Here is a 14,046-nt window from a genome sequence, read left to right on the forward strand (position 1 = left end):
GCTCACCATTGACTGTGTTAAGTGGCTTCATAAAGTTCCTCATTTGATGTATACAGCAGAGCTTTCAGTTTATCCCTTAGCCTACCTACGGAACTAACAGTATGTCTGCAGACTTCCCTGGGTAGGCTTCATATATACATAGTTTTTCAACTGACTATATAAAATTGAAAACTGTGAAAATTGTGTGTGTGAAGAACTCATGCGCATGATATTCTCAACGTACAGTAGTGCCTACTGCTGAAATGGAGCACGATTTTTCTAGTGATAATCAATGGTAGAAAGTTTTTATCCCCAACCAATTAGAATTCCTCCTCATCCACGGTGATCATAGAACGCTGAATCATATTCCCAAAGTATGCTATGAACATTTGTAAGCTTTTAACTGCAAATTTGGTTCTCTTTTCCCAGGAAACAGAAAAATTGGCATGAGAAACACAAAAAGATATATAATACACTTACCATCTTAGCCTTAGCTACCTCATAATAATAATAAGTAGAATAGAAAAAAATGCTTCTACTGCCAAAACTGGGATGCGTATTTGAGAATTCAAATCCAGTGTGCATTACTTCTACACTTCAAGCAAGTCATGTCTGTTGTGATCTAACCCTTTTTTTTTTTTGGAGGGGGGAGAGTGATGGCGGAATGTGGGCTCACTGTAGCCATTTTTGATTGATTTTGATTGGTAGAAGATTTCTGTGAAACAGAATCAATTTTAAAATTAGAGGAAGTGTAGTCGTTATCATCCTCACTGGGCGTAGAATTTTCGTCTCATAAAATATGCAAAGTGGCATTACAGAACACGCATAATTAGTGAACTGATATAACACACTCGCCTGATAGACTTATAATTCGAACTGATCAAGTAACGTCCATTGATCATTGCCTTATTTGTATGAGCGTATTAGAAGTCCAAATTCTCGTGCTGAAATTTTGTTACTGAAGGACGGTTTCATAACTGAGTGTGGCATGCTAGCGAAATAGAAATATTTTTTATTTAAAATTACTGTCTTCTCCATATTTTGGTAAACACATTTCTCACTTCTTTTTTATAGCCGGATGTCTGGTTGTAACAGCGATTTTTTTCGTCATACCCATCGCAATGATCACCATAGGTAAGAATCATCATTTCTTGTTATAGAATGTTTATGATAGCTACATAAACCTGAATTCTCATTTTATTTTTCCTGGGCATATTCTGCAGTTGAACCTACCTTTAAATAACTTTTTCTTATACAATAGTAATTTCCACAAGTAACTTCCTTTATTTGGTAATATTGAATTTATCAGAACAGTTGCAACTTCAATGCTAGAGTAGCAGCAGGCAGCAAGTATAATAAATAGCAACATAAAACTTGAAAAATTAACAGGCAAAAAATGTGTAACTCAAGAATCCCAAGGGATGGAAAAAAGACTAATGAAAATTCCTCAGAAGTAGATTCTCCACCAGTTTATCTGGGGTTTTTCATCCCGCAAGCAGGCAAACTGGTCTAGTGAACACACACGGATTACATTCAGGAATACTGACCCAGCCATAGGTCTGATTCGTCAGCTATACCGGTTTCGGAGCCCGAATAAAATTTGGGGTGACTGAGATGGTGCCGTACCTCCCCGTAAAGGCAACTCACGGCCGTGTATCATCATACGATTATTATTATTATTATTATTATACTTTAATGTGCTTCAGCGTGACAAGTAGAGTTACACAAAGTAACTCTACTTGTCACGCTGAAGACAGTGATATATAATTCATCGAAATCGGCCAAGTGAAACCCAAATTTTGAGTGTGCTGAAAATTGAGCACAGCTCACCGCAGTCACTAACGAGCATAGAACAAAGGACGTCGCCATCTTTGCAGTTGTCCAAAGGAAGAAAGGTGAGAAATGAAGTGCACCAAGTGCCTGAAGGTATTATCGTCCGACGGAAGTCATATAACCTTCAGGAAATGCCTTAGGAATCTTCACTTTACATGTTCCGGACTATCAGAAACAACATGACAACGCAAATCCAATGCCAAGAGAGAGGAATGGAAATGCCTACACTGCAGAGAGAACAAAGAAAGGCCGCTACCCACGACGCAACTGCTTACGCCGGAGGCAGAATCGGACGATGAACTGAACAGACAAAAAAATACCGGTGAGTCTTATAATTTGAGTTCCGTAAATTTATTACTAGAAAAAGGTTTAGAAAATATAAACGCCAGCTTGGTAGATCTTGTCCAAGAACTATTTGATAAACAGAATAAACAAATAACAAAAAAATTAGCGATTATGAGGAGTTTGTTAAATTTAATAATTCAAAAGTCGAAGAAGTCTTACAAACGATAAAAGATATTAAAGCCAGCATTAACGCATTATTTAACACCTGACAGGCAACACAAATTGATAAACGACACATCGGAACTCCGTCAAGAATTTAATTCCCTGAAACTACAATACGAAGTTTTAACCAACAACAACATAAAGAAGACCTTGTCATAAACGGTCTTCCAGAAACTGAATCCACAGAAAATCTCAGAGACGTAGTTCTAAAGTTAGGCCATGCAATTGATATTCCCCTACAGCATAATGATATTTAGACCACAAATCGGATTCCCAGGATGAACAAAAAACAAGGCTTGCCACGATCCGCAATCATAATCCGTTTGATAAGGAAGGCTACAAGAGACAATCTCATAAAAGCCGGCAGACTGAAAAAAACAATTATCAAGGATTTAAATGCATTCCAAGACAATACGCTAATCTTTCTATCTGAGTATTGAACACCTTTCAATCAGAATCTTTTGAACCAAGCAAGAAAAGAAAAAACAGAAAAAACGTATCAATTTTTGTGGATGAAAGACGGCAAAATATTCTTGAGAAAGTCACAGACTTTAAAGTCTATGCAAATAAGCTCTTCGAGACAGAGCATACAATATCTCCAGCACACAAGAAAGATGTAATGAAGACCTAAAATACTTAACACAAATCCTCCAATAGAATGGATATGAAACAAAAACCATCAAGAGAATCCTTAAAATGCCTCCAACTAACAACATAATAAAACAGGATTACAAAAACACAAGTTATACTTTATACTATTATTAAGTTATACTAATTCCTTGTATCAAAAATGTTACAGATAAGCTAGCCAAATTAATGAACAAATACAACATAAAAGTAGCCTTCCTTCCTTCCTATGGAAAAAATCTGAAGATTCCTACATCCACCAAAACCACCTCATCATCTTCTCAAAAAACCAGGTGTCTAAAAAATCTATTGCTCTTGCAGGATTTGCTACGTAGGACAGACAGGAAGATCTGGAGAAATACGCATGGCTGAACACCAAAAAGACGTACAATACAAAAGAGAACAAAAACGGGTCTTGCTTTCCATACCACTTCCACTGGACACGATGTACAGAAAACGACGATGTCATACATAGAAAACAACAGTTATATAAGAAAATTTAAAGAAGCTGCTAATATATTAATTCTCCATCAAGTGTGGTCAGCTCTAATAAAAAATCTACCTCAATCTGAGCTCGGACTGTATGAACGAGAACACGTGACATCGTCCAGTATTGTTCAACGTCAATAACGTTTTATATCTGCATTCTGTTATTTGAGTTTTATGAATTGCCAGACGGTTATGATTTGTATTAATTCTCTTGTTTAAACTTTAAGTTATACTATTTACCCGCTGAAGATGTAAATCCTGAGATTCACGACATTTGTCGGGATCTATTATTTCAGTATTCTGTATAACTGAATAATAAAAAAGGTGGTGTAATCACCGAAATATATCTTTTGAACAAATTATCCACAGACGTCTACGCCTGCAAGAGTATTCATGTTAATGTCTCCTATTAGGAGAAGCCTATGTGTTGTACAGGATTCAATGCCGCTTAGCAATGATTCTAATTCATGCAGAAAGCTGAGTGGATAATTATTATCTTGGGGTCTGTATATCATGTTTATTGTATTTGATGCTACTGTGGTCGCTATTTGTGATTTCCAAAAATTAGTGTTTCGGCATGTTAGAAATGAGTTTGTTTTTTGGTTACACTGCATTTTTCTTTGAATAAATGCCACAATGCACTCCTCTTTTGTTTGGTATACATAAGTTGAAGGTTTGGTAATTATTAATGTTGTATGCGTAAATTTCTGTGTCGTTTATTGCAACTTCTGTCAGTATTAGCGCATCTATGTTTGTCAATATGTAGTTGAGCAGTGTTATCAATGTAAGCCAGTGTTTCTTTATACTTCATTTGTTTGTGTATATGATAGTGAAGTCGGTAATGGTGTTGTCTGTCCATTTCTTCAAAGAGACAACGACCTTCAAGTTTATATTGCCTGATTGGGTATGTTCACCTAAATTTGAGATCTACATTATATAGTTTTTTTAAGATGATTTTAAATCTTGTTCTTAAGTATGTGGAGAGTTAATGTTTTATAATGGCAGGCTGTGTAGGCCGGATTCTCTTGCAAATATATAGCCTAGTGTTTTCATTCTCTCTCATAAATATCTGTGAATCCTTAGTCCACAGGAACTTGTAGTTTTTCTCTGTTTTTGTCTCCATACTTTTCAAAGTATGGAGTCCAGTATTCAGTTATATAGATTGGTGTTGGGAGTTTCGTGTCAGTTAGGATCGATGTTTCGGCCTTGTTTTCTTGCGTGCTGCAAGAATGGAGTCTCTCAGACATCTGCTGGTTAAACGAACGATGATTGGCGGCGGTCTCTCTTTTTGTTTTTTGTGGGCCTCGGTTAATAGAGGGGATGTCTGTGGTTGCGACTTGAATGCCAATTTTGCTGCCGATCAGTTGCACTGTGTTGCTTAAATCTTCTGTCTTTTCATTTGGTATTCCCTAAATTTGATGTTCTTTTTTTCTTTCTTTTTGTAGCATGTGCTCCATTTGACACTTGGGTGTGTTTATCCCTTTTTACGCAATACTTTGTTTTCGCGCTTAAGCTTTTCTTGTGTTTCTATCGCTGCAGTTAATTTCATCTTTATGTCTCGCACATTTCTTCAAGCGTCATGTTATTGTACTGTATATAATGTTCATACTCCTCGAATTTTTTGTTCATTTGTTCCATGTCTGTATTTACCAAGTCTTTATCCATGAGTTTGAATGAATCAAAGTTATCTTTAATTTTAGAATCAGGAAGGGGGGCTTACCTTGATGTGTGTTGTTGCTTTTTTGCTTGGTGTCTGTTCTTTGTTCTTCATTTTCTCACGGCACTGTAGACTAATAATAATAATAATAATAATAATAATAATAATAATAATAATAATAATCAAAGATTATAAAAGAAGCTGCATGTACCATAGGTTCAAAGATATATAAAATCCTCGTTAAGATTAACTACCTAATCTTGTGTGGAGGGAGAAAACGCAGTGCATAGGAATAACATCTTCCATAATCCTCTTCGAATCTGTCAAACCTATTCAATTTCACTTTCTGTTAAAATGCACCAAAGATATTCTTGCAGTTTAGTTTCGTATTTCAGTAATCATTTCCAGATGTGTTTTCTTTCTTATTTACAGGTTCTATTTATCTTAAAGACTGCCCGGCACAACGTTTCATTCCCATTTACTTAATTGTAGGAGGTATATTTGGTTTGTTCCAGGACTGGGGCACTACTTTTGGTTGCCGTAAAAAGAATAATGATGGAAATACAAATACAACTTTCTGCGGATCTATTCTTACCACCTTTAACGTTGCTTGGTTCATAGCAGGTAGGTAACAAGTCAAATGATGTCGTACATAAATTATGTACTTCTAAACAACAACAAACATTGATGTGTTATTGACAAGGTCAAACGTATAAATATATATATATATATAAGAAACAATTCTATTAGTGTATTATGTCAATTCAATTCTCCAGTTACTCGGATTTTATCAAGAAAAAAGGCTCACTTTCTGTAGGTGAAATCCTATTTTATGCACACGAACAAATTCCTTCAGAAGAATAATCGTTATACTGATTCGAATAAAGGAATTTTTAAACTAAGTTTCTTTTTTTTTCTGTGTAGCTTGTAATAATCTGCACGACCCAGTTCAGATATAATTGGCTCTAGTTTAATCACGACTGCGAGGAACTTTTGTACCTTGTTACCGAACCAGTTCTGGAATTAGATGATCGCTGGTGTTCACAAGTTGGTTGTTTCCTTCCAGAAGAGACCAGTTTATAACTGGAGATCAGAAAAATCGCCCACAGAAAGTACATATTATATTTGTGCTATTAAGTATTACAAGAATAACAGGAAATCTGAAGAATATGATTGAAAATGTAAATAAAAGAAGCAAATTCTATGCATTGCAGAAAAAATTGGTAAATTCTAAACAATGGCAGTAAACTGAATTGCCATTGGGATGGAAGGAAATAAACTGGAAGAGATTTAAAAAATTAATTACTTAGGACCTTGATCACAAACCGGTTAAATTATGAAGAAACTGTCAAATAGTGAATAAATATAAAGTGATCTACTTTATATTTATTTTAATTTATATTAATTGACCAAATACAATTATATGTTAAAACGCAGATCTCTCTCTCTCTCTCTCTCTCTCCAGGGAATGGTACTCTCCATAATTCCTTATGGTACAGAGACTTGAGTTTTCAAACAGACAGAAGAATAAATATTCGTAGGCTTCAATAATATTAGGAAACAAAGAAAACAGATACAGTGGTATGAACATATACGAAATGCCTACTAAAAGATTTTCTGAAATTGTCCAATTTTAATTATAAAAGCAAGGATACCTGGGAAGATATACGAAGAAATAGATATAAGAAATCAAGAACTCTTTCAGAAATTATATTAACATAGCGGCAGGTAATTGGACTAGAAAGCTCTTATCCATGGTAGCCTCACTCCACCTTATGCGGATGGAGAATATAATTATGAATTTTAATTTAGAAATATGATAAGGCTGCAGCTGTCTGTTGTGTTCTTGTCATCTTTTCTCCTTGTTCTTTGGTAGAAATGAATTTAATTACCGGCATTGAGATGAGATAAGAATTATACAACCATATTTCAATAAAGATCAACTGTATACCTAATTTCAAAGATTAGGAATATCTGTTCATAAGAATACGTAGCTCAGTCTATAATACGATGCCCTTTGTTTGGAATGATCTATGTTCAAATACCGTTCACGACGCGAAAAAAATTCATGCGACTTTTTCAAGGTGAGTGAGTTAAATGGCCTGTGACTGAGGAATGGTTTTTGCTATGAAACTCGGTTTTTCTTCCCTGTAAGCCCAACCGGATACAGAACGAACACTATTGAAAAAGTGTGCAGATCAGATAAGAACCCCTAGAAATAAATGGATAGAAAACATTAAGAATCTTATAGAAATTTAAATAACATATATAATTAAGACGGGTTTATATATACAGCTAATACAGTTACCAAGGACGTAATCACAACACGCTGATGTCATGTTTAAAAAATGAAAGAGGATCAGAAAGAGAAGTTGGTTTAATAATTTTGAGGTGCACAGTAAATTAATGTTGGCGAGCATCTGCTTTTATTCGCGCAGTTTCGGAAGAAAATGAAGTAATGACAGTTGCTAATTCAATCTTCCAATAGCCACAAACTGGAATATTCAACGATAATGCACTCGATACGAACGAAAAAGTCCCTTTCAACTACCTTTCGTGCTCTAGTTCAAAGATATGCCAACTACACTCCAAGGTGGTAGATATGTTTCTTTACCTGATGAATCATCACCATTACATTGCTTATTGAGGTCTTTAAGTGACCTGCCTTCATGCTTGGTCTTCAGTGCAAGGAATCTAGATGTAGTGCACAGAGATCCTCTTTCACTCAATAGTGTAGCAATAAAATGGGTCGCCTTGCCAGCTGATAGATAGTACATCATCGGCCCATACATGACGGCAATGAATCAGTCACGTTTTCTGCTTCCTAAACAGCTAGTGAAAAATGCTGCTGCCACTTGTTCTACCAGCTTATACCCGAAAAGAGGCCCAGTATCATGGTAAGCCGGGGTAACTGTTGAGGTCCCCACCTTGGACAAGAAACCTGGTCTCTTTTTTTGTGTGTGTGTCTACCAGTCTATTTTCCACATCTATTGCATTCTCGCATCTATATAATTCTACTTCTAGTATTTCATTGAAGGCAACCTAATGTAATACGATTTTAATAAGGATACAAAACTCTACTTCAACAAAATATTTCAAAAAAATATATGAAAATAATTAAAAAAATAAACTATAACGAAATTTGTTTTTTAAGGAAATTTTTGCAAAATAAAAATGTATAAACATTGGTAATTGTTCATGTAAACTTTATAAAAAATTTGCTGCCTCAACAGCATTACAATCAATGTGTACTATTGCCTACATCCAAATCACGCTACAAAACATCAGCTGGTGACCTCAAACCTACACCTTGGAGAATTCATTCTGTTACAGAACTGCACTTGTATATTAATCAGAGAAGATATCAGAAGATATTCACGCGTTACCCCCCCCTCACACACACACACACACACACACACACACACACTACGTTCTCCCCACTAGGTAGCTGTCTGCAATGAATGCGGCTCCAGCGTTGAGTATACCAGCCAGTACTGATGTGCCTTAGTCCGCACAGCACGTTGGCTATTACAAAATACAACTATTGCTACAAAATGAATTATGTGATATGCTATCGAGCGGTATCGCATTACAAACAAGAAAATAACGGTTTTTAGATAAATATATAAAAATTTAAGAACAGCGATAATAAAACACGAACTTTCATTTTAGACTGGAGAGGCTGCAGAACTGCAGCCTTTATGGAGGAGCCGCCACTGAAAGATATGCCAAGTCAGAGAAATGAAAAACAAACCTGTCTGAGCTATTTTGGCTCAAAACGTGTTTTCTAAACCTCATTGCAGTTATGTGGTGTCGTCAATCCTATCCGAATTTAAATAATCACTGACCTTGTCGATTCAGTGTCCACAGGTCACATTGGGCTCCCTCCTCCTGTTCAGACTGGATTCCCTCCTTGTCTGCTACTGATCAACTAGGCACGAATTCCGGAGTATGTATTTGCCTTTAACAAAACTTAACACTATCTGTGTTAAGTTATTAACACTATCTGTAACACAATCACCCTCTAATACAATAACAAACAAAGTTTAACTTTCTGGCAACACTCTTAACTTCTTATTACAAAATCCCACTTCCAAATCATCTGTGGGTGTTAGTTCTCTCTCGGTAACTCGGATCACAATCTTATCCAATTTGCGTTTCCATGGATACCAACGGGCCGACCTCACTGACTTCTACTCCTTTCCGTTTCACAATTACTGCTGCAATTTTCCTGATTCAAGCACCTGCTGAGGTTGAATTAAACGAAATGTTACTCACTAAAACGAATATCTTCATCTCTCATTTTCAACCCCAAATTTCAAAATATTAACCTCCATCTAAGCTTTGATTATCTGAGAAATATATCAAGGCAGTCACCGAAAAAAAATTCGCACATCAAGAATGGCTGTAGAGTAAATGGCGTAAGACTAAAACTTCGGTGTAACACTCAGCCTGCATCGCAGCTTGCAACAACTGCAAAAAAAAATAAAAAAATAAAAAAAACACTCTAAATCTGTTTTGAAAGACGTTCCTCATATTTTGATGACATTCGAGTGTTCTAGTCCCGCCTCTAAGGACATGAGAAAAAACGTTTGCTCCCACATTTCTACCGCTTTCACAACCATCTACTATTGGAACATCACCAAAAGACAAGAGTGACCTATTGGAATGCATTTTGTTCTTCCAATTCTTGGATCAATGACAAAGGCAAAATATGTCAATCTACCAAGAACTAATTTTCCTGCCATAAAGTCGGAATACTGAATAACTTGAACACAATAACTGTATTGAGAACTGAACGTATCTTTTCGACTGTCCCCACAACAAATAGTGACCTATATTGACCCTTAATCATTTCTTACTCGAATGGCATCACTCCTACAGCACATGGAAACATGCTTACATTTCGTTCATTCCAAAATAATAATAATAGAAATAATAAATCAACTAACACTTTCATTCACATGGGGTAGCTTTGGTACTTTAGTATTATCTAACTGGTGAAGCTTGAGCATCAGTCAAACTCCTCCATTAGCCAATCCGACATAATTGGCCTAAGACTATCACTAATTGTTAGTATTAGATGAAGAGAGGTAGACACGTGTCAGCAACTCGCGGTCCTAAAACCCTCCGAAAGATATTATTGCTTGAAATAGACTTGGTAATACTGTCGCTCTTTTTTGTGTTTACGGGACGAAAAAGCCGAGTTTCCAAGAAAAAAAACCTGTTTACATGTGCCAGAATTCGAAAGACTCAGGAATCGGTCTAAGAGCGTCTTTCGTCTGACTGCACTAGCGCTATGGAGATAAACGGGTCTTAAATTGTCATGAAAGGCATCCATATAAAATTTTGTTACCCATGACACTTAGATATCCAAGCATGATAAGATTCTTTGGCTGACCTGATCATACGGTCTCTTCTGCCAAAAACACATCTCATCCGACAAAAAACACAACCCCGTGTTTTTCTGTAGCTCAGATGTATTTATTGTTTACACTGAGCTGTATTTATCCATCATGTTTTCCAAAACCTTGATGTACTTTTCTATGCAATACACTGCTGTTCATCTCCGTAACTGCTAACAATATAGAATAAATTCAAAATCTGCTCAACTACGACTCACTGCTCATTCATTTGGGATGCTATGCTCAATTGCTAAGATTGTTTAATGCTATTCAGAAGAGGGCAATCAAATTACTTGATGATCCCTTTCTTAAAGTATCACTGCGATTGCTCCCATTCCCCACAAGCATTAAAGTTCTGCCAAATATCTCTTTTACTATCACTTCATGGACAATGGATGACATGACTGCAAGAATCTATATGTTACCCATCGACAAACCGTTATTTGTTCATTATATTAAATATTAATATTTTTCCTGTGTAAGTGAAGTTTCATCAGAACAAGGAGGACAGAAGAAAGCCATTTTACCGACAATGCAAATCTAATGGAAATCTGACTGAAGGAACTTTAATCCCTTCTTTGGCAGATTTCAGAATTAGTTGATGTGGGGGAATGGTGTTTTTTTTTTCTTTAGGAAACTAAGGTTTTTCCCTGTAAACTCAAGATAATCGAAGGTGAAACACATTGTTAAAGATAATAATATCTTGGTCAGTGCTAGCGACAGCAAAATGCAACACCTGTCAGACTCTCTTCAATGTATGCTGTTTATAATGTATAATTAGTGATAGTTGAGTGCCTGTGTAACTAGGCTTCATGGCGTTAGACCGCCTGAAGGATGACCATCTCAAGTTTATTCCAATCACCGATAAGATGAAATTTTACTCATCTTTTACCTTTCGGTTCCCGAGTTAGTCGATCTCTGGCATGGCAAGCAGGTCTTTGCTAAGAGAAACTCTGATTTTTCGTCCTATAGACTCAAGAAACCCAACGATAGGTGCCGTCTTGCTCACAGCAGATCAAAACTCAATCGCATGAAAATCTCGAAAGTGCTTGGAGCGTTTTATTAAGAATAAAACTGATTTTTTGCGTAGATTTATTACTACGGTAATAAATCCAAACAGCAGTCAAAATAGAAGCCGGTTGTTCAGAGCCAAAGAAGACAAAGTCGGTTCCATCAGCAGGAAAGGCCACGGCATTGGTATTTTGGGAAGTTAAAGGTATTTTGATTATCTATTATCTTAAAAAGGGTACAGCAATAACGGGGGAATATTGTTCCGATTTTTTAACCATACTAGACGAAAATATTCGTGAGAAAAGACCAGGTTTGCAGAAGAAAAAATCATCTTTCATCCACAATGCTCCTGCCCCACAACGGTGTTTTGGCAATGGGAAAATTATGGGATCTGCACTGTGAATTGTTGGTATATCCACCCTGTTCCCCAGATTTGGCTCCCTCTGACTTGTATCTCTTCCCAAAACTAAACCTCTTCCTTGCTAGTCAGCATTTTGCTTCGAATAAATAGGTGATTGCAGCTGTAGAGGGGTATTTTGCAGATATTATTGAGAGCCACCACAGGGACGGGATAAAGGCACTGGAGTATCGCTGGAATAAATGTATTAGCCTTAAGGGAGATTATGTTGAAATATAAAAATAATTTTGAAATTATAAATTCTTTTTTCATTGTTAGGCTTAGAACCTTTCATACCAATCTCGTGTGTGACTGATTCTGATGGTGACTAGAGTGATGGAATGGTGAAATTAAATATTGTGAAGAGTTCGTCAGTTGTAGTACTCACAGAGTTGTTTAAATTGAAATATCTCAGAATTCTTTAATATAAACAAAGAGAATGTAAGTGAAGGTTAACTGTTGATGAACAGTTCCACAAGACAGTAGGAACAAGATAAAAAATAAATAAATAAAAAAATCCGCTATCGTCTTTTATTCCCTTATAGGGAGTAGGCGAGGCCGTTTAATCATATCGAACTTTTTTGAGGGGGGAAGGAGAGAACTAATCAGAGACAGCTAAGCCAAGATAATCACTAATTATAAACAGCATCCAGTGAAGAAACGGTGACAAGCACCACCATCTCGTGGTGCCTAATCCAATAAATACTGTATATTTATTGTTTGAGATAGTGTGGGTTCTACAGTCGATTTTCTTGAGTTTACAGAAAAACCCTACTCTTTGGGAGAAAAAAATCTGTCTGCCCATGCAAGAGATCTAGACTGTAGTTTGGAGACTAGAATTACACCAAGGACTTTCTTCGGGCTGCCAGTGACGGTGGAGTGCAAACTCCACTTTCACAGAGCTACTCAGGCTTCTTATTTGGATGATAAAATGAAACTCGTGTGTATATTTTTAATTATAACACAAAAAATGAATGTTTCAGTAATACATTCGAATAAATTAAGGTAATGATAAAAGGGAGTTCAAAAACAGTAATAAATATTTGTTTGTCATCCTCCTTAGATTTGTTAAGCACTGCCATCACTACGATACCTCTAAAATTAAAGGAAGGATCCTCTGGCATTTCAAAATTACTTTCAGATAGCTGTGGTCATGAAATATATTCGTATGAGACCTTAGTATATTCTGCAGGATGAGTAAACTAGCTTCTAGTGAGCCTTCTTGTCTCCTGGAGCCATCTAGGGAAATTCTTCAAATCTTCATACCTGTTTTTTTCTAGTAAAGTTGTATTATCATTGACAATATTCATAACAATATCTTCATTTCTTCCATCTTAATGGATATCTTATCTTTTTCATTTGAAATATTTATTACTTTGTTGAAATATTTATTACTTTGTTGATTGTTAACATATGAGTAATATATTCATTATGTTATGTTGTATTTTATTCAGGTTGCATCTGGGTTTATGGTCTAAGTCTCCCTGACTTTGACAGTCCTGACAGTGAAAAGTATTGTGCAAAAACAGTGTACGTTTTCTCTTTCTGGCTTCTCAACTCGACTTTTATTGTCTTTGGAGTAATGATTTTCATTTGCGTTTGTGTCAGTTATTGTGCTATATCCAATATGGAAGATTAAACAGTTTTGTTACCATACCTAAAAACTAATTGAGTTTAGACTGATACCAATTCACTTTATAATTTTCAATTTTTATTGCTGAACTCAAGATGTGTTTTTCATGATTATCACTTTCCACTCTCAGTAAATTAAAAAGAAAAGGACAATTTGCTGCTATCAGGTGACACCTGAAATGACTTTTTTATTCGACTTATATATATATATATATATATATATATATATATATATGTTTTTGTTACTTTGTTAAAATATTTATTACTTTGTTGATTGTTTATATATATATATGTAGAATTTTTTTTTAAACTTGGGTATATTATGTATTCAAGATACCAAGTAATTTTATATAAACTTGGTTTTTAATCATTTTTCCCAAGTAAGTAAACAGACAAATAAGTCAAGTTTGCGCCTGCACGTAGTGCAAGTCTGAGTGAGGCAACTCGTGGTAAAGGTAGATTAAGCTCCGATCACTTTACCTTAGTGTTTTTCCCCTAATGTAAAGCAC

General features: G+C 35.7%; 1 protein-coding gene across 1 annotated transcript in view; it reads left to right on the forward strand.

The window, feature by feature from the left end:
* LOC150104762 (transmembrane protein 272-like) overlaps positions 1-13,690 on the forward strand; it is a 35,994-nt gene extending 22,304 nt beyond the window's left edge. Inside the window, exons 4-6 of the mRNA XM_090395937.1 lie at positions 1,054-1,113; positions 5,525-5,716; positions 13,360-13,690. Coding sequence (XP_090252063.1) covers positions 1,054-1,113; positions 5,525-5,716; positions 13,360-13,544 — 437 coding nt within the window. The 3' untranslated portion in view covers positions 13,545-13,690. The remainder of the gene's footprint in view (positions 1-1,053; positions 1,114-5,524; positions 5,717-13,359) is intronic.
* The last annotated feature ends 356 nt before the right edge of the window (positions 13,691-14,046 follow it).

This window comes from Typopeltis vanoorti, chromosome 7 (genome assembly GCF_054136105.1).
Source record: "Typopeltis vanoorti isolate ZY-2024b chromosome 7, IOZ_Tvanoo_1.0, whole genome shotgun sequence".
Classification (NCBI taxonomy): Eukaryota; Metazoa; Arthropoda; class Arachnida; order Uropygi; family Thelyphonidae; genus Typopeltis; species Typopeltis vanoorti.